The following is a 22,519-nucleotide window of genomic DNA, read 5'->3' as shown; positions in this document are numbered from 1 at the left end:
GTTATCGTGTGAGAACATTTATATTTCGCCGATGGTTTTTGACCATCTCAAAATCGATCGGGTTCTAAAATTTTTCTCGAGACAAGCCATTTTTTTCTTGAAAAACTAATTTAAATCAGTTTGAAACAATCACATGATTATCAGGTTACACATGATTCAATATATAAAAAAAACTATATATATATATATATATATATATATATATATATATATATATATATATATATATATATATTTATATATTTATATATATATATATATATGTCGTATTTATTTCGAGACCTGAATTTATTTATTTACTTATTTTTTTCGCGAAAATCCGGTTTAAACTGGGGTTTGGAATGAGGTTAAACGAAATGGTCACATGACTTTTCGTCAACTTTTAGAGACGCGATTCCCCCCCCCCCATCTCAAAATCGTTCGAGCTCCAAAACCTTTTTAGCTAGCGACCCTCTATTTTCTGCATACGCATTTTGAGGTTTCAAAAATCCAAACTAAAATAACAGCATTTTCTCCCGTGATTAAAAAGGATTGATACTCGACTTAAACTTTACATCAGAAATACAAAATAGTGTACAATCAAGGAATACTCTGAAATTTCATCTTGAAAATTAAACAAACCCATTTCATCCTGAATGGAGAGTTCGTATAAAAGAATAGTAGTGACCGTCAGACAGACTCAACGCCGTTTGTCAGGAAAAAAAGAAAAAAAGTTAAGAAATATTCTTTTTGTTGTAAAATTGGCATAGGATAGTTAAAAGACATGAAATTTCTTATATATTTCTTCAATTATTGATTTATAGATAGCTGATTTACGTTTTAAAACTATTTGAAAGATATTTTTGATAAATCTACTAATTGTTATGTAATCAAGCATTGCATTTAGGAAAAGATTTTTTTTTTTTTTTTGAAATTTTCTAAATGTTATGAAATCCCAAATCCTTGTTGTTGTTTCTAATGGCTCTTACCATGAAAAAGCTCGCTGACGAAATCGGCCATTTTAAGCCAACGGTACGCCTTTTGTATTTAGTAGCGCCAATTATTGCCAAGCGTACGTCTTAACTACCCACACATCACATTCGCTTGCACAGTCCCTTTTGACCGGGGGGGGGGGAAGCACATTCACTCATAGAACAGATGAAGAAAAACTATGCCCGAACCGCGACTCGAACCCAAGACGCCCACATCAAGGGGAAGACGCGCTACCCCTATGCCAGGACGCCGTCTCTCATATCCTTAACAGGAAAGACTAAATGTAGCAATTGCGCCTAATAATAATTGGTGGAAATTTTATTATTAGAGAAAATACAGGCGATAAATAATATATACAACAATCAATCATTCATATGGCGGACTTTATATTTAGCTCGGTCTGTATTAGATTGCAAAATCTTTTCTTCATAAACCGAAACAAATCAAGTAAGTGTTTTTGACTCGGGAAATCGAAAATATTAAAATTTATCAAACTCTAGAGATTCAAAATATTTCTGATGATTAATATTTTTTGTACTTTGCTTACGAGAAAACAGGAATTTGATTTATTTTCTCCTTTTTTTCTTCATTACAAACTGTTTCTGAATTTCAGGTTCTGTAGCGCAGTGTTTTACAATTGCACCCAATCGCTTCTTTGTCGTCATGACGTGTCAAACCTTATACGCCATAGGGCAAGTGTTTGTGCTTAGTTTACCTCCTTTTATAGCTGCTGTGTGGTTCGGAACTGGGGAAGTTGGTCTAGCGTGTGCCATGGGAGTCTTTGGAAATCAAGTAACTCGTTTATTTATTTTTTTACTTTCTTGATTTTACCTTGTGGTGAATAGCATATAAGCCAGTAACAACTCTTCTATCCGAACAGCTGTTTTGGTAAAATGGTTTAGTTACTGGACTGCTAACCAAAAGGTCCCAGGTTCTATCTTCGAGCATCTCTCACCGCTTCATTGGTGACCTCGGACCTTGGTGGCGCCATCTACCCGCAACCAAAGTCGTCAGGTTCACGTGACGCAGCAACCCAAAGTCGCCAGGCTCACTTGGTGCAGCGGCATCAGCACGAACAGCTGTTCGGGTAGAAGAGTTGTTACTGGCTTATATGCTATTCACCACAGTACTCTCCCTCTCTTCTCAGTTCAATCATAAATTTTTGTTTGAAACATCTCTCATTTATTTTCCTGAAATTATATTCTTGCTTTCTCCCAGTTAGGTGTTGCTCTCGGCTTTATTGTACCACCAAATATCCTCACAAACAATTGCACAGAGCAAATGACCATATCAAGTGAACTAAGTATGATTGCTTATCCAATGACAACGATCAGCACAATCATTCTGGTTGTAATAATTTTTGGTAAGTCATTCGTTCAGCCTTTGTCGCATATGTGATCCAGTGGATCATGAATTTATAATTGTTATTTTGTGTATCCAATCGTTTATTCTTAAATTATTTGAAATTATGTACATTATGTACAGTAATTACCTTCCACATAAGTAAGGCAAGGCGTACACCAAATATAAAACGACACTCAACAGCGCCATCTGGTGGTACAGAAATCTGTAAAAACCTCTCAGAATACTTCCCAAATATCGATGTTTATTAATAGAATCTTTACTCATTTATCTTCACAACACACACAAAAATAAATGGCTCGGACATAAACTTTAATAGTTTATTTTTCAATAAATTATTTTTTAATCGTTAGTTTGTTTCTACAAATCATTTTTATGAAAATTTATAAATTAAATATATTATTTTGAATAAGGTATGTGATGACGCAAAAAATTGCCCAGATCCAAATACCATGATACCTAGAAACTATCGTTAATATAAAAAGTGTTAAACATTAGAAAAATTCGAAATAACAAACATTTTAAATTAAATTTTGAGTAATAACATTCTGCTTTTAACTTTTATTGCATTAATGAAAATATCCCTGTAAAAAGATTATGGTATGAAATCCAATCTACTTTTATCAAAATATTTTGAAAGGACAGATATATATTTCATCAAATCAAATGTGCTTTAAAAGTCCAACTCTCGACAATCAAAATTTATATTACAAAAAAAAAAAATATTTTCATATATTAACTTGAAATTTGCGATTGTTTAATTTTTTTTTTCAGTTTTCCAGGATAAACCAAAGCTTTTTCCAAGTATAGCTCAAGCGACCAAGCCTATTTGTAAAACAAATTATGTTAAATCATTAAAGAAGCTTTTCATGGATATACCTTTTGTTTTATTGTTTTTAGGATATGGTAAGTGATTTTACTTTTTTGAAGACATTTTGATTAAAATGGAACAATGATGTAACCTCTAATCCAACGATTCTCAACCTGTGGAGCGCGAGCACACTAGAGGGGGGGGGGCGAGAATATCCAAGAGAAAATATTATTAAAGAAAATTGATTAATTGACTGAAAGGAAAGCACACATACACATAAAAAACAAAATACATTTCGACATATTTAATAACTTATTAAAGTAAAACAGTTTACTAAATAAAAACTTATTTAATCAAAATATACTAAATTAAAAACAAATTTAATAACTATTAGTGACTTCCTTGCGCCTGTCTTGGAGAGCAAAGTTTTTCGAAGGAAGGTTTAATATTAGAAATAGCCACTCTCAGCTCTTTTTCTATATTTAGCCGAGATCTATATTTTGTCTTCAAAGAAGCCACAGCAGAAAATCCAGTTTCACAAAGGTAGAATGTTGAAAATGGTAATAGAATGCGAAATGCACTTGCTTTTAGTGCAGAAAAATCATCCTCTACTCCTGCCCAAAATTCAAATAGTGATTTATTACTAAATTGTCTTTTAGTTTCGCCACCTGTCGTGAAGTCTATGAATTTTTCTTCCTCATCAATTGAGAGTTCTTCGGGAGTCTTATGAAATGGATCCCTAACCCACTTGTAACTTGCTATCAGTTTGTCGTCAGCAAGAATTTAAAAAGTATTTTCTTGCTGAATTTAGAATTCTTTTAATTAAAAAATTTTAAAATTCTTTGCCAGCATGGCTAAATGATTTTCAATGGTTACAAAAACAACTTTTGCATGTTCTTCATCAGCCTTTTAAGTTTTAATACAATCATCTACATTTGCAAACATTGTTAGTTTTTTTTTTTTTTTTTTGCTTTACATTTCTGTTCCACAATTCCTATTTTCTACAAAAAGCATTAACTTTATCACTCGTATCCAACATATGTCTATTTTCTCCTTGGAGTTGAAGATTCAAGTTATTTAAATTCTCGAATATGTCGACCAAGTAGCTCAATTTCGTCACAAATAAACCATCCAAAATTTTCGGCCTCTGGTCTGTTTTCTTCTTCTAGAAAAACGGAGATTTCTTCTCTTAATTCATAAACACGTTGCAAAAATTTCCAACGTGATAATCATCTTGCCTCGCAATAAAATAGTAACGCTGAATGTATTAAACCCATGTCTTTACAAAGTGCGGAAAAGATTCTCGATTTCAAGGGTCTCATTTTTATATAATTTACTACGGTTGCAACTGTAGTTAACACAGTATTCAGACTAGGGCTTATTTCTTTCGAAGCCAAAGCTTCTCTGTGAATCATTCAATGTGTCCAGACGCACTAGGGCGATTTTTGTTTTACAAGTGCTTGTATACCTTGTAATCTTCCGGACATTGAACGAGCCCATCGGTGCATATTTCAACGCAATTTTTCCATTATGTGTTTGCCTCGTTCATAAAATCATTTAAAATAGCAAATAATGCGAGCGCTGTTGTTTTGATTTCTATTGGTTTGCAGAAAGGTAGTTCTTCAACTACTGATATATTATCACAAAGTCGCACATAGGCAATTAAATGAGCATCTTTGTTACTATCTGTTGCTTCATCAATCATTTAAAATAGCAAATAATGCGAGCGCTGTTGTTTTGATTTCTATTGGTTTGCAGAAAGGTAGTTCTTCAACTACTGATATATTATCACAAAGTCGCACATAGGCAATTAAATGAGCATCTTTGTTACTATCTGTTGCTTCATCAAGCTGTATTGAAAACAATTTGTCACGCAACTTCGAGAAAAGCTGACACTGTACATCTTCAGCTATATCACCAATTCGACGAGCAACAGTATCATTTGAAAGAGGTAAGGACTGCAATTGTTTTGAAAAATTATCTCCAAACATAGTTTCTACAATCTCAATTGCTGCTGGCAAAATAAGCTCTTCACCAATGTGGTGTGAGATTTTTTACACCTGGCTATTTTATATGAAACTTTGTAAGATGCAATTAAAGCTTTTTTATTCACAGACAAAGTTTCTTTAAAAAATGAATTTTGCTTTTTATATGATTTAATTTTAATTCGAAGAATTCTCTGGGTTTGTTGACGTACTCACTATGAAGCGTTTCCAAATGTCGTTTAAGTTTATTAGGTTTCATGCTGTTCTGCGTCCAACATGTTTTTAGCAAATGATACACAGGGTCCTTTCTTCTTCAGTACTAGTAAACCCAAAATTTAAGTATTCTTGAGAATATTTTCTTGATTTTATTTTCGGAACCACGCTCGTCTGTGTACTTGTTGATGCTTGACTATCGTCTAATGCTCGCTTACTTCGGCTTAAAAATTTATCCATGAGTCTGCATAAATCTGCTGCCGTGAATATTTAATATAATGAATTGCAATTAACACGAAAACATATATAACATACACATTCACGATAGATTCGATAGCGATAGAAGGATCGACTCGAATGAGACTCGTTGGAATTGAAACTTGCGTTATCGAACATTTTCATTCTTCTTATGAGAAAAAATTTGCTCTGTGCATGCTGGAGACGACATCGGTCGTGTGGATTCCAATCCATAAATATTACTCATTTTTTTCTCTTTTGTTCAGTCATGCTTCTGTTTTATAGCTTTTATTATTCGAAAAAATGTATTCCCAGTTTCTAAATTTAGCTCACCTCATCTAGGTTAACTTTCATCAACGAATTTTTCTACTTTCATGTTCTTTTAACATTATATCCCTGTTTGGTTTTCATTTCAAATATATTTAAATTTTTCCCGTTTTCATTCGCTTTATCTGTTCACAGCCCGCTTGACAAAATTCCAGATGTGGTTTCTCGCCAACGTTGAAGCGCTTTTACTCTTGTTTTGGCGGTTAGTTAAAATAATTTGAAAACAGAATCCAAAATACTCAATATACATTATTGTTGTATACATTTTATTGTAAGCGGGGGGCGTGATGAAAATTATGATTGAAAACTGGGCCACGTATACTGAAAGGTTAAGAAACGCTGCTCTAATCAATTGCCATTTTTGCTTAAAAAGTCTACCTAGTTAGTATTAAATAGTTTGATATTCGAGAAGGAACCAACTGCAATCAGTTATGCGATATTTAAATAATTAAATTTGCAATAATTGCTATAATTAAATGTGAAACAATGCAGTATTAAATGTTTATTTCTCTGAAATGTTTTACGAAAATAGTTTCATTTCAAAATTTTATTTTTAAGGTGTTTCCGTTCATCAAAGTTGCCTTCAAGTCCTAATAAAAGGGAAAAAACAAAAATTTATGCAATTGAAAATAACTTTAAAAAAATAAAAAGTTGGCGACACAGATTTTTTTCTTAGACAGACGTATGATTTAAAGTCGTTTGGTTCGGTGTTACTATGGTAACCGTAAAAAATATAATGCATATTCTTAGAAATAGCCGTAATATCAACAATAAATAATAAAACAAATTTTTACTTCTTTATCGTTAATAAAGAAAGACAAAAAATGTGTTCATATATCCAAAAAATACATTAAAACTTTTATCATTTTTGTACAAACGATACTGACAATCGTCTGATGACCGAGCGTTTAGATTAGTAGTTTGTATATTTAGATTATTATTTTGTAGTAATTATTTTTTAAGTAAGATTATAAAAATGTGTTTAGTGCAAAAAAAATAATTTTTGTTTCAAATACTTTATTTCTAAATTACTAAAAGATACTTCATAAAATTCTTTAATTTCCATAGACGTGACCAAAAAATTCCAAAGTCTCTTGATATTTGAGTAAAAATTGTTGTTTCTTTATTTAAACAAACGAATTTTAATTTTTTAAAATTATTATAAATACAATTATAAAGTAACTATTTATTTTTGAATTCCTTATTACCATATTGTTCAATAAAGATATTTAACCCTATGAATACAACTGTTTGTATTTCTGTTATTATTTTAGGTTTAATAACTGGAACATATTTTACTATATCCACCCTCCTGAACGAAATGGTTTTAATACATTTCCCTGTAAGTAAGAATTGCATAATTTTTATCCTAAATATATGAAAATAATTTGTAGATTGGTATACTATGGTGATGTTGTAATCTATATATCTTTATTTAATTGTGTATGTATAATTATTTCATTGCTTTTCGTCTCTGACTGTGTAATTATATGACATAGTTTTTTTCAACTGAGTTATGTTTTGTATTATATGAGTGTGCGGTTCTGTCATTAAATGTTCTGTATATACATGAATTATCTATTATATTTATTACGAATTCCTGAACACAAATGCTACAGTAGTATAATGTTACAGGATTTTAATGAAAGGTTTATATAACAAAATTTTAATTCATACCATACGTTTGACACAGCATGATCAAGAACGGTTTTGGAACCACTAAATGAAACTGCAGTAGATAACAAAAAATTCGAACGTCATCTTTTACGTCAAACGGATAATGCGTTTTAATGTAGTTAATATGTAAAAGGGCTTAATAATTTATGACACATTTTTCCCCCTTATGAAATTTCAAATTTAGTATCTACGGATTTTGATATATCTAATCCTCCTTTATTCATAAGATATTAATCTCTCTCTCTAAATACTTTTTTTCATAAAATTGGATTTCTATTTTCAGATTAAAAGTAGTTACCGCAAGCATGAGAATTCTGTACTAGGTAAATTTTAATAAACTTACAACTTTGAACAATAACCTAAAAAATTTTTACTTGTTGTAGATAGTACAACAATATTTAATTTCTCATATACATCACAAAGAGGAAATATAATAATCGTCAAAAAACTCAAATTCGAGATTTCGACGAATTTCCACATTTTAGAACCCATTCATTCTGAAAACACATTTTTAGAAAATGTTCATCTGTCTATGAGAAAGATAACTCAAAAAAGCTTTGAGTTAGGTGATTTGAAATTTGTTATACGGTCTTTGCACCAAATTTGCATATTTCTATAAAATTTTGAGTAAAATTTGTTCAGAGGAAATCCGTCTGTCCGGCTGTTCGAATATAAGTTAACACGATATCTGCACAACGAAGAGAGCTATATAGATAAGTTTCGGTGCACAGATTTAACATCTATAGTGTAAACACCAGTCAAATTTGAACCAATCCAACTAAGCGTTGATTGTCTGTCGGTTTGTATTTCTAGAAATACGTAAATCCGTAATCCGTTATACGTAAATAAAATAAATTGAAAAATGCAATGACCTAAATATATCAAATTTGGTATTGGATTTTGTGAATACAATTGCCGTCTTGTGTCAAATTTTTGTCTCGGTCGATTGAGGAAAACTTGTCTAAAATACAAATTCGTTTTCTGGATATTATTAACGCATGCCAGGGATTAATCGCCAAATAATTCGCCAAGAATAACGCAATAGATTCAGTAAAAGTGATAAATTTATGCCAAAATATATTTCTTAACTATTATAACCCACTCTCTTGTAAGGCATTCTTTGGCATGACAAATTTAGTAGTGTATATGCGAGAAAGTTTTAGGGAGACCAATATCTCTGGTTTTTAATGAAAAAGGAATAAAAGAACTCGAAATGATTTAGAACTAAATTTTCTCAACGTTTTCTGCTTCTTCCATGGGCAGGAAGAAATGATTGAATAGCCAAATCAAACAAACGATCTGAATATAAAAAACATGACATCCTTGTATTTTCAGTTTAGCAACTGAGCACAATTTCAGAGTTGGAAGGAGTTTATTTTTAAATATAAACTGATAACTTCTACTCCAATACAACGGAATTACTCTTGATTAAGTTTTTAAATTAAACATCTATTTATTATTTTGGATTTCATTTTTTTCTACGATTGTCCAAATAAGTGGCTATCGCAATTAAACTGATGGCCCAAATAAGTGAAATAGATTTTCAAATAAAATTTTTGTTTATTCCTTTAGGGTGAAGAAGTGATTGCGGGAACCATGGGAGCTCTTTTGGTTTTTGCTGGAATGATGGGATCCCTCATTATTGGAGCTCTTTTGGACAGAACGCATAAATACAAGTAATATTTTTAATTACGAGATTATAGGATGATAAAATAAACTAAAACGTTAAAAGTAAATATTTAATTTATTTGAATTTAAATTTTAAAATCTTCAATTTACAAGTCACTGAATTTAATAAAATTATTCAGTGAATTGCTATTAATCATTCAGTTATGAATGATTCATATTCAATGGTAAATTGTTCTAAATTATTAAATTAATATTCAGTGCGACTATTATAATAATATGAGTGATAGATTATATTTAATTTCTTTGAATTGAAAATTTGAAATTCAGTTTTTAGTGTTATCGTATGGAAAAAGTATTCAGTGAATTAATCAGATGTCGTTAATTAATCAGTGAATGAATCTGATAACAAGTGAATTAATCAATGAATTAATCTGATGACAAATTGTTGATGCTAAACGCCATTTTTGCAATAATTAATAATCTACAAAGCCTTTTTGCAAAATTTAAATATTTTGTATTGATTAAATATAAAAATGTGATCTTAAAGAATATAGTTAGCATCCTAAGGAACTTTAGTAATGGAGAAAAATCTTTTGTCTATCTATTCAATCTGGAATTCCTAAAAAATGTTCAAACAGACAAAAAGTATACAAATATAGATATAAACTGATCACCAGTTTTGAAGAAATATGATTTTTAAAAGATAAATTAAACTTTTCAATGCTAATAGTGGAGATAAAAGTGAAGGGACTAGATTTCAAACCCCTTCCTATCCAAAGTCCATGAGGAAAGCTCTAATGAGTCCGCACAACGAAATCACGTCACATAAGTCTCATCTAGGCACTTGAAAGATCCGCACCAAATATTTCACCTCAAAACTCCTATGAGAATACGAACATGTCCATCCGTCTCAAGCAACACATTATTGCCACATCAATAGCCACCCGGACCTTGTCCTATAACTTAGTCTTCTTTCTTCAGTTTTTGAAATCTGACACTACTATTTAATGATCGTTCCATATTAAGTTCTACAGTAGTCATTCTAATAATACTAACGTCCGTGGGGGATGTCCTCATTTTGAAACCCCTGATAGTTTAGTTAAAAAAAAGAAATGCGGTATGACCAGGTTTTGCCTTCCCTGCTTCGTATTCAATCAGGTAACGACAGCTGTTTCAATATGGTTAATTTAGTTATTTAAGCAGCTATGCCATCAATTATTAATGCTGACATGCTGATTCCATGAAAGGGCAGAATTCGTCTATGTGTTTTAGCGACTGAGGCAGCTGTAACATCAATTATTCTAGACTTTCTTATTCCATGTATGAACAGCACTTGTCTATTATCTTTATGTATTTTAACGACTGAAGCAGTTGTGGCTTGAATTTCTCTAGACATGCTGCTTCTATGTATGGACAGAACTCGTCTATTATCTTTATGTGTTTTAGCGAATGAAGTAATTGTAATATTCAATTACTCCAGACATGCTGATTCCATGTATGGAGAAAACTCATCTATTATCTTTATGTGCTTTAGTTACTGAAGCAGCTGAGGCATTAATTACTCCAGACATGCTGATTCCATGTATGGACAGAATTGGTCTATTATTTTTATATGCTTTAGCTACTGAAGTCAATGTAACATCAATAATTCCAGAAATGCTGACTCCATGAATGGACAGAACTCGTCTATTATCTTTATGTGTTTTAGCGAATGAAGTAACTGTAATATTCAATTACTCCAGACATGCTGATTCCATGTATGGAGAAAATTCATCTATTATCTTTATGTGCTTTAGTTACTGAAGCAACTGACGCATTAATTACTCCAGACATGCTGATTCCATGAATGGACAGAATTCATCTATTATCTTTATGTGTTTCAGCGACTCAAGCAGCTATTAGCATCAATTACTTTTGACATGCTTATTCCAAGTACGGACAGAACTCGTCTTTTATCTTTGTATGATTTAGCGACTGAAGCAGCTGTAGAATCAATTACTCTAGAAGTGCTGATTCAATGCATGCACAGAATTTGCCTATTATCTTTATGTGATTTTACGACTGAAGCAGCTACAGTATCAATTACTCTAGACATGTTGATCTATGTATGGAAGCAGCCCTGAATTATTTTTATGAACTTTGGTTGCTAAAGCAATGGTATCATCCAGATATGCTGATCCATATACTGACAAAACTCGTCTATCATATTTATGCATGCTGCAAGACGACATTGAACATTTATAGAAAAAAGATTTCTTTGGTCTTTCATTTCATGTATCATTTATAAATATCAGTATAAACATAAAACAGCTTTAAATTCCCGATATTCATTTTGAATAACCAGTATAATAATGTTGAAGTTGACCATCTTTGAAAGAACGCAGATGTTTGAGTTCATGTTTAAAAGATTTTGTTCTAGATTTGGCATAATCTCCAAGATAGAAATGCATCTGTATTAAACTTCCCGAAAAAACGTTTAACTGATTTCTTTCGAAGATCATTTCGAAATATGAGTTGCAAAGCTGGGATAAATCATGCTTCTTACAAATGCTAAATCATAGAAGTATCACACAACAATCGTTGGCACGTGTTTTTGTAAATTCGAAATAGGGAAAGTACTTTATTTTGTAATTCCAAATCTGAAAAATTGCTGATTCATTGTTTTTAAGGCTTTGAAAAATCATTGAAACTAAATGATCTTTCTAAAAAGAAAACAAAAAAGATGAAAAAGTTATCTGCTGTAAGTTTTTTATTGAATAAATTATTGTATGGTATAATAAATCATCTCGAATATCCCGAAATAATAGCATTTCGAATATCCGGACAGCTATCGTTCAAAGTCTCTATCAACAAATAACTTCCAAAATATTTGAATTGGATTTTTTATTTTTTAATAACATTAACGAAATTTTTAAAAAGTTGTATCACACTTTTCAAAAGTGTCTATTAAATGAGTTTTTGGTTATCAGATATCAATAAATTTGCGACCAGCTTCCATAGTGAAAATTCTACTGCATACATGAATTTCTTTTACATATATGTAATGATATCTCTTAATATAAATGGTAATTAATTTCCTAATTTTTATCTTAATTTAGCCCATATTAATTTCATTCTAAAATGTTCTCTTATTTCCTGATCCAATCCCCACTTTTTGTTTAATTAATTCTAAATGCGCTTTATAAAACTGCTGGTCACAGCATTTTCTCACGCTAAGAGTGAAGGAATAAAAACCCTTAATACTTAGCACATTCTTTTAAAGATTGCTAAGATTCCCTTTCCTAAATCGGCATGTGTCAAAGAAATCCCTACTAAAATCTCGTAGTAAAATAATCGAAGGAAAACCAATTTGGTATCTTCTGTTCTTGTGTAGACTGCTGCATTTTTTCAACTTATACATTGTACGTAAATTAGGCCTCCTATCGTAAAATAAATCAAAGTTTTAAAAATTCAAAAATGTCTTCTTTTCGGCTATTCAGCAGCTAAATATTTTTACATATCTGATAATTATGCATGTGTAGAAATCTGCCAGATTTTTTTAAAAAGTAAAATATAATTTTTTTTTAAATTTTTATATTTAAAATATTTATGTTATATAAAAAAACTTACACAAGAATAAAACATTTTTATCTAAACCGCATTATTTTGAGCCATTAAGTTATACATAAGTTTATGTTATGCATAAATTTGATGCCCAAAATTATATATTGTCTTTTGTTTTAGAGCCATCTCTTTGGTTGTGTTCATTTTGAGTTTCGTCGTCATGCTGGCTTACACTTTTTTGATCAAGTTGGAGAAATTTTGGATTCAGTTTGTGATGTTCACACTATTAGGGTAAGTCATTTGTTAGATTGTAGGTTAAAATGAAAAATAAATAGTTTAAACTGAATTACTTTATGTAAAAATGCTAATTTATTGGAAATAGGATAGTAGAATAACATAAGATTGGAATCACTTATTGGAAATACGATGAGTAGAATAACAGAAGATTGGAATCACTTATTGGAAATACGAGGAGTATAATAACAGAAGATTGGAATCATTTATTGGAAATACGATGAGCAAAATAACAGAAGATTGGAATCGCTTTTTGGAAACACGATGAGTATAATAACAGAAGATTGGAATCATTTATTGGAAATACGATGAGTAGAATAACAGAAGATTGGAATCATTTATTGGAAATACGATGAGTAAAATAACGGAGGATTGGAATCACTTATTGGAAATACGATGAGTAGAATAACGGAAGATTGGAATCACTTATTAGAAATACGATGAGTAGAATAACAGAAGATTGGAATCACGTATTGGAAATACGAGGAGTAGAATGACAGAAGATTGAAATCATTTATTGGAAATACGATGAGTAGAATAACAGAAGATTGGAATCATCTATATTCAGAGTACTTATGTAAAAAGAAATAGGTCACTGTTGTGTGAAATCTTTGGAATATGTGTTGCTATTTTCAAAAAGTTTTGGAACTTCATTTCTCATAGAATAAGTGAAGAGTATCATGCATTCGATTAAACAGAATAGGTTTCGTTCTATTGTAACTGTGCATTAACTGCGTCTAGCTCAAGACGTATTTGAGTTATTTTTGTCATAGACAGACAAACAGACACTTTACAGAAATGCGTTTTTAGGTTTCAAACGTGGATATTAGTCAAAATCTCGAGTTCAAATTTTTTGTGGATTGCAATACTTCCTCTAAACTACGTATATGAAAATAAAAAGAGGTGTAGTTGGTTTTCCGAAGACTTTGAAAATAGCAATTAATGTACAGTAACTTCAGTCAGCTTGTGGAAGAGGGAAATTCCATGTATCAATGCAGAAAAGCAAATGTTTGGTTATTTACAGGGTTGATAGTCTAGCTTTTTCGCTTGCAATGACATATATATGGTTATATATGTCATATAACCATATATATTTAATATATGGTCAGAAGAAATCAAGGATCTCAACACTGGAATTTTTAAAAGATATTTTTTTACCTAATTGAATGTAAATTGATGAAACAAACCACATCCTCAAAAAATAAATCCTAATATCTCTTTTGTAGCAATACATTATATGAGACCTGATCGTATTTTCAGAAAAATACGGTATTTTGCATTTGCTGTTTGTATTAGAAAAATATGGAGAGATTTATAAAAGCTTCTTATTTTTAGGTTTATCATGACTGGGTATTTGCCCGCTGGATATGATTTTGGTGCCGAAATAACTTATCCTGTACCAGAAGCTATGTCTGCTGGTTTGCTGAATGCTTCTAGTCAGGTATCTTCTTATTCTGTTTTATGATTGACAAAAGTTTCTTTTTTTTAGTAGCACAGAATATGCTATCGGATAGAATGATGTCCATACTGTTATTATTTATCCAATATCATTAACACTTAATATCCAATATCACACCACAACTCTGTTTCTAGAGCTCATATGGCCGCTTTCCAATTTGGTATACTGTAGGTGGACTTCGTTAAAGGACAAAAAAAGGGGAAAAAATAAAAGAAAAATTGCACTGCAAACAATTGGAAAGAGACATACAAATCACAAAATGCGAATGCATATAATATTAAAAAATGGTAAAAACTAGAATGAAAAATATCTGAAGTACAATAAAACTGGATGAATGACCATGATAATGTATACAGTATCAGTGAAAAAATGAAGCATTTAAATACTTGAGGAGTCATATGAATGTACTATATATAAATGTGAGGATAATAGAATACTGTACACGCAAATTGATAGAATTGTTGTTGTTGTTTCTTATGGCACTTGCCATGGACAAGCCCGCTGTTACAAAGACAACGATTTAAGCCGGTGGGAGAGCGTCACTTGTTTTTATAGTAGCGCCAACTAGGGTCAAGAGTACGACTTTGCTACTCACGCATCACTCATTCGCTTGCACAACCCCTTTTTTTTACAGGAGGGCACATTCACACATCTCACAGATAGAACAATCATGCCCAAACCGGGACACCCAGATCACGGGGAAAACGCGCTACCCCTATGCTAGGAAGCCGGGTTTGATAGGATTGATCTAATTGGAATAATATTCCATCATCAATTAGGAATCTAATCCTGTTTATGATTCTTTTTATGGAAGATAAATTACTAAGGACTCTTTTGTACCCAGAACTTTCTAGCGAAGGTTTTCTGAGGTGCCATGAAAGAGTTAAAAGACAGGATGTCACCAAAAATATAGGATCGCCGACTTCTCCACAAGAGTAATAATCATCCTCTAATAAGCGAAAACGGTGAAGAAAAGAAGGAAATGGCCCACGTCCTGTGACAAACAGGATTTCTTCACCAGTCCAGAAGGGTGGTTGTAGGCCGCGGTGGCCTGGTGATAAGGTCTCGATTTTCGGAACCGGAGGTTTTCAGGTTCGAGACCCGAATTCACCGAAGAACCGTCGTGTAAGGGGGTCTGTTGCACGTTAAATCCGTCCTGACCAAACGTCCTCCTGCTTGTGTGGTGTGGAGAGGGGGTGCCATCTCAGGTGTCGTCCTTGTCATCTGACCGCGGTTCAAAATGACGAGGTCCGTCCCAAAATAGCCCTAGTGTTGCTTCAAAACGGTACGTTAATATAACTAAACTAAACTAAGGGTGGTTGCAATTTTATTTTATCGTCTTGATAATATTATAAACAGAACGAATGATGTCTCCATTGTCCCAAAGGATTTGCCATTTCCTTATGAATATTTCCTGGAAACACTGCTTCAGATGGTATTTGGGTTTTGAAGCTTCAACTGAAACATCTTCGATAATGGCTGCTTTTGAGAGAATGTCAACTTCTTGCTCCAATATCATTAAAAAACACACTGAAAATTCTATTTAAATTACTTAAGTGAAAATTCGAGAGTTATGTTCTGAACAATAATTGTATTAGCCATCTGTTTTAAGGATAGAAAAATGCTTTAAACGAAACTTCTCAAATGTATATCACAATAAGTAATTATATCTAATACTTCACAAAAAATATAAATTTTAATTCCAGATATTATTGATCAGAAATTTTTGCTAATCATATTAAAATAATTTCTATAATAAACAGCTTTTTTAAAAATCTTTCGAAATTTTAAATTTTTTTATTAACCATTAATGTTTTTCTACACTGAAGTGGCAGAAAGGTTGTTCGGTTCTCTGAGGATTTCAAATAATGATGCTCGCAGATTTTGCTATAATAATAATAATTATAAAATGTTGTTGAGATTCTGTGGTGAATGTGATGCGCGATGATAGGACCTGGAACCTTGTGGTTTGAGTGTTCAAATCACGTCCGGGTCACCAATGTGGCGGATTGATATGAGCGAGGATAGAACCCGGGACCTTATGGTTCACAGCCCAGTAACATGACCATGATACAAAAGCAATTGCTCATGCAGCGTAGCTGTTAACTGACTTATAAGCTTTCACCACAATTCCAATGTTTACCACCTTAAATATTTATTAAGCTGAGATAAAATACTTTAAGAAAACGTGTTTTAAAAAAAAGCATACTTAGAGCCTCACAAAATCCCGCCTGGAACTTTATATGACACACGCTGAAAGATTTCACCTTTGTCCTTTAAAGGTTTATCTAAATTGTCAATTTTGAATATGGTCCATATGAAAGTTAAGTAATATCATTCAAATAGTCCAAGAATGTAGCGTAAATGATATGGAAGATGTTTTCAGCGAATCGTATGATAAATATATTTAATAAGGAACCGCTTCAAAATCAGAGAAAATTTTAAACGAAATGAAAGGAATGAAATGATCTAAATTAAAATGAAGTTGCTATTGCAGCGTATTAAGAAGATAAGCTCATTGTGAAATCACACTTCAGAGTTTTATCTGTGTTCCATTTTTAAAGGAATTTCTAGGGTAGCACATTCAAATAATGTTAAAACCAGAATATACAAAGTATTCAACGCATTTTTTAGAGTCAAAATTGCAAATATTTCACGAAGTGTCAACAATGCTCAAATGTTACATATTTTTCTATAATTTAATAGAATTTCTTCACATAAGCAAATAAGAATTTATATAATTATATATTCTTTGAAATAAAAATTTTTAACAATTTAAAGCATCAATCCACCAAGTAAGATTTTTTTTAAATAGATCCCTATAATGTCTTCAAGTGAGTAAATCATGTTGATGGCCTTTTCTTGGTACTTTAAGAAAAAAATATTCTTTTTCCGATTAATCATGATTTCTTGACATTCATTTCATCCCCCTTTTTTTTTATGCATTTAGGAGGCTGCTAAATATATTTGAATAATCTAATCAAATTACTCAAAACATTTCCGACAATTTAACAATTTTATCAAAGAAGGAGAAAAATGCATCCCCTCTCATCATATTCATTTACAATGTCAAATCTTATCTTCTTTGCCTAATCATTACGCACCAAATAACTGGGTGCAATAAATAAATATTTGTGAACTAAAGTGCCATTCCTTTTTAAATCATTTCACGAAGGCAGTGGAAATCCGACAGTAAGATTTTGATTTCGATACCGATTAATTTAGGTTCAAAGCCGATTCTCAAAATCGCAATGTAAACGAGTCTAGCGCATGTTAAATTTATCCGGATATATATATCCGGATCCAAATATCCTTTTTCTGATTTTATGTGGAAATTTGGAAAAGGGTGTTTGCTCTGGAGTCATCCTCATCATCTGACCCCGTTTGAAATTTATGTAGTTCATCCCAAAATAGCCCTAGTATTGCTTTGGAACGGTATGTTAATATAACCAAATTAATCCATGTTGTGGAATTGGCCACTTTCTGTGTTTCCTTTATTTTTCTACATGATCATGAATTTTAAAAAATTTTAGAAAAGAATCGAAACTAATCTCAAACGTTTTTCTTGAATTGTCTCTCTTTGGTTGTTAATGATTCATTCCGTGTTTTCTTTCCAACAGATATTTAGTATAATCCTGACGAATATTGCTTCACCCCTATTGGAAACGTATGGAGATTTTGCATCCAATAGCTACTTTTGCGTCTGTCTGCTCGTTGGGACAACAATTATGGGTAAAGTATTATTTCAGAATGTTTGATGGATTATTTTTATGGATGACAATGGTTGAAAGGCATGTAGGAATATTATCTTTTGTGCCTGTTTTTATTATTATTATTATTATTAGTGTAAGAGTATTATTTTGAGTCATTCAATTAGTTTATGAATTTGACGAATGAATTAAAATCTTTATGCAAAACGCAGTACACATACACGCACCCACACACACGCATACGCACACACACACACACAAATATATAGATATAGGTATATGTATAGATATAAATATTCATTATAGATATTGATTATGTATTATAGATATATATTATAGATATAGATGCAGATGTAGATGTAAATATTAAGATATATGACTCCGAATTCAGAAATTATTAAAAGCACACAGATTTATAAGAACCTGATAAAAAGTTTAATAGTATCCTATAAAAGAAACATTCCTAAACCTTACTTTTAAATTAATAATTTACAGCAATTTATAATTTCCTAGTATTCACACAATGTGAACTTAAATTTTTCAAAGGTTTCTAAGATTTAATCATTTAGTTTAGATTAGTTAGTACTATGCTGATTATACAGATTAGCCATACTATGGGTTTAGTTTAGTTTAGTTTAATTATATTAACGTCCCGTTTAAAGCAACACTAGGGCTATTTTTGGGACGGACCTCGTCATTTTGAACCGCGGTCAGATGACGAGGACGACACCTGATCTGGCACCCCCCTCTCCACACCACGCCACACTAGCGGTAGGAGGTTTGGTCATGACGGATTTAAAGTGCAACAGACCCCCTTACACGACGATTCTTCGATGGAATCGGGTCACGAACCTGAAACCTTACCACCAGGCCACCGCGGCCCTGAGACTTAATCATAAGCCTTCAAGTAGATTCCTTACAAAAAGGTACCTGAATGGTCATAAATGAACTATTCAGTAATGATTCCTTATTGACTTAAGAACTCATTGTTTATTGACTTAAGGACTTATTCCTTATTGACTTAAGAACTCATTGTTTATTGACTTAAGGACTTATTCCTTATTGACTTTGATGACTGCTTTTTGCAATGGTTCTTGAGATGGCATTAGAAAAATGTCTACATATCTTCGCCGATTATGGTCCCTGGAACTCAAAATCATTTTCCACTCAAATGTATGTGGGTGTGTGGGTGTTCGTGTCTGCGCATGTAACGATTTGTTCATATTATATTGTTAAAGCAATAATTAGAATAATCCTGATTGAATTTAAACCTCCCTGGGATACATTGTAAGGAGAGTTAAAATCTCGGATTAGTTCGCAGATGGACCATCTACCTCAGAGGTGGGGGGGGAGGAGTGAAATGGTGGGATACTAAAAATTTCATTTCCCCATAAATTTTTAAAGATTAAAAATAAGAAAATGAATCATATTAAAAGAATAAGTGTCTTATTAAGACAAACAACGTTTGTATCAGAAATTTTGAAATTGCTTAAAAGTTAGGACACTAAAAGGAGTGATTTTCAATCCCTAACTGCGATTATTTTTAACATTATCTGTATTACCACATTTAATGAAATAAAAACACTTTCTAAGCGTAATTTCTTTCTTCCATTTTCAAATTATTTAACTGCACGTGAACTAAAACTTAGCTAAAGAAAACTAATGAAATAAAAATAAAGAAGCAAAAATCTTCATTGGCGACATAATGTAAAAATAATCAGTTTTAGAAAAATTCATAAGTATTAATTCTTTTGAATATATTGGATTTTAATTATTAATGTGAAACCGGGGAATTCTTCAGTAGTATATGCGCCGTTACACGGATTAAAAAACAATAAGACATATGATTTAACCAAAAAATTTCACTCAAAACGACGAAAGAGACTGTATGGGCTTACTAATTTGTATCAGTTTAATATTCCCAATCGAAAGTGAATGAAGTGGAAAAGATTACTAATCTATATCAATCAAATATAAATATTGATAGCAAATACCTGATACTATTTAGTTTGTACCAGTTTTATGCACCTTATAATTTTTCTTGCCTGATACAATATCACCCAATCCTAATACACATAGACACGTGCGCGTGCGTTTTCCTAAATTGTTTGTAAAAAAATTAATATTGAAATTATTATTATAAAACTTTTTTTCTTGTTCTTTTTCTTTAGCTTGTATTAAATGTAAGTTGAAAAGAGCTGATGCAGAAACAGAAGCCGATGATACGTCGCCAGAAATTGTCCAAGAATCTGTTTCCTGAGATTCTATTTCTTTCTAAGTGCTTCAAACTGCGAAGAAAGTGACATTGTTTTTGGAAATATTTTTATCGATGTTGTTTATAATAGTTACTTAGAATAAGAGAAATAATCTGAAAGTACTGTGTAAATAATTCGATTTCATTATCTCACAATAAAAAATTCATATTGTTTTGATTTCTTTTATTGAATAATTTTTTTCTAAATGCCATTTTAAAATAATTTAAACGTTGAAATATAACTCTTTTTTTTGCAAAACTTTTTTCAAACAAGTAAAAGGAACCAAAAGTTTGTACATTTTATTTATCTGAAATTTTAAAAAATATTTTAAAATCTTTTTTGAAAATAAATAATGTTATTAAAATTTATATCGTTTGAATTAATTGGATACAGTGAAAAAATATATTACTGATGTAATAAATTATTTGGAAAAAAATGAGTCTGTTAATGTGTTTTAATAAAAATCTGATATTTTTATCTTAAACGTGCAATACAGTATTTTATTCTGGAGAATACAGGCCGAATCTTTTTTTTAAATATAAAAACCATTAGTGAAATATAAAAATCAGTAATAAAATATAAAAATAAGTTATCAATAGAGAAAATACATGCATAGTGAGTGTGTTGTGATTTTCTAATGAACTGCCCGGTTTTAAATATAATATTTTAATCTACACAAACACAGCTACACTACAAAATTTACAAACACACATAAATAATTAGGTTAAAGAAAACAGTATGGTAGAGGGATTCCAACTGAAAGCAGTCGGCGTTAGCGAAAGAGTTGCGCATGGAAAAAGTCGACCTCAGGATGCAGGTCTCCCGTTCAACTTCTTGTCTGGAAACGCCACAAGGGGACGCTCTCTGCTCAAGGGGAAAAAGAGGTGCTACACATGGAGTTTCCGGTCATTTAATCTCAAAGAATGCAGCATAGAAGTTCTCGATATAATAAATAAATTTCATAAAAAATTAACTTAAGTTTGAAATACGACAGCATGAAGTAGCTTCTCATGAAGCTGAAAATCAAATAAACACAAATTCAGTCTTTGAACTCAGGCCAGGAGTTAATTGCCGAATAACTGGTCAAACCGCTTTGACCGACCACGATAAATTCACGACAAAAGTTAATATTTTTCAATTATCTTACGCCAATGCACTGTAAATCATTCTCTGGCATGAAAAGTTTATTGGAAAGTATGCAGAGAAATTTTGGGGTGAACACTGCCTCCTATTTTTTATAATGTTATAATGTAAATTATTTTTAATTTCTTTAAAATAGAGCGCCGCAAATAGTTTTGTGCAAGATATTTAGAAAATCAGCGAAAAGAACTGAAACATTTTTTTTTTTTTTAGAAATGAAAGCATGTTTTGCTTGTTAACTACTCAAAATCTATTTACTTGTTAACTATCAAAAGCGTAAAGGCATTTATATTTTCGAAAGAAAATTTATGTGCTTGTCTGTCTGCATATCAGCGATATCCAGAGAAATCTATCGCACTTACAACCTTGAGTCTTAGCACACTGGTACGTGAAATGCTGCTCCAAAACATCTCGGAGTCTGAATGATCAAATTTAACGTTGAAATTTTTTATTTAATGTTATTTATTTATTTGAAATAAGCACACTGCAGAGACTGGAACCATCATTTATAGCGCATTAATCAAAATTACAGAATAGTCACAAAGCACATTAAAACACGCATAAAAAAGGAACAGCAAAGAAATAAAGAATTGCAAAATTCTAAATCATATATATATATATATATATATATATATATATATATATATATATATATATATATATATATATATATATATATATATATATATATGTATATATATATATATATATATATATATATATATATATATATATATATAAATTAACAACTAACAAGGATCAGTAAGTAAAACACACACAAGCACAACAGCGGCGCAAAAGCATGAGTATACATAAATATCACAATATGTATAGTTTATAATGTGTACTCAAAAATTAAAAAGAATAATAAAGTCAATAAAAAAGAAATACAGCAAAATATATAA

At 31.2% G+C, this 22,519-nt stretch overlaps 1 protein-coding gene across 2 annotated transcripts in view; it reads left to right on the top strand.

Annotated features, from left to right (window-relative positions):
• Positions 1-20,651, top strand: part of LOC129968344 (feline leukemia virus subgroup C receptor-related protein 1-like) — a 29,274-nt gene extending 8,623 nt beyond the window's left edge. Inside the window, exons 3-11 of one of the 2 annotated variants that reach the window (XM_056082201.1) lie at positions 1,586-1,764; positions 2,191-2,335; positions 3,109-3,240; positions 7,182-7,249; positions 9,157-9,260; positions 12,937-13,047; positions 14,386-14,491; positions 18,130-18,241; positions 20,391-20,651. In XM_056082201.1, the coding sequence (XP_055938176.1) occupies positions 1,586-1,764; positions 2,191-2,335; positions 3,109-3,240; positions 7,182-7,249; positions 9,157-9,260; positions 12,937-13,047; positions 14,386-14,491; positions 18,130-18,241; positions 20,391-20,479 (1,046 nt within the window). In that variant the 3' untranslated portion in view covers positions 20,480-20,651. The remainder of the gene's footprint in view (positions 1-1,585; positions 1,765-2,190; positions 2,336-3,108; positions 3,241-7,181; positions 7,250-9,156; positions 9,261-12,936; positions 13,048-14,385; positions 14,492-18,129; positions 18,242-20,390) is intronic. The other variant, XM_056082207.1, reaches the window with a different exon arrangement.
• The last annotated feature ends 1,868 nt before the right edge of the window (positions 20,652-22,519 follow it).

Source organism: Argiope bruennichi, chromosome 1, assembly GCF_947563725.1.
Source record: "Argiope bruennichi chromosome 1, qqArgBrue1.1, whole genome shotgun sequence".
Taxonomy (NCBI): Eukaryota; Metazoa; Arthropoda; class Arachnida; order Araneae; family Araneidae; genus Argiope; species Argiope bruennichi.
Note: the sequence above shows the minus strand (reverse complement) of the source record. Positions and strands in the feature narration are given on the sequence as shown.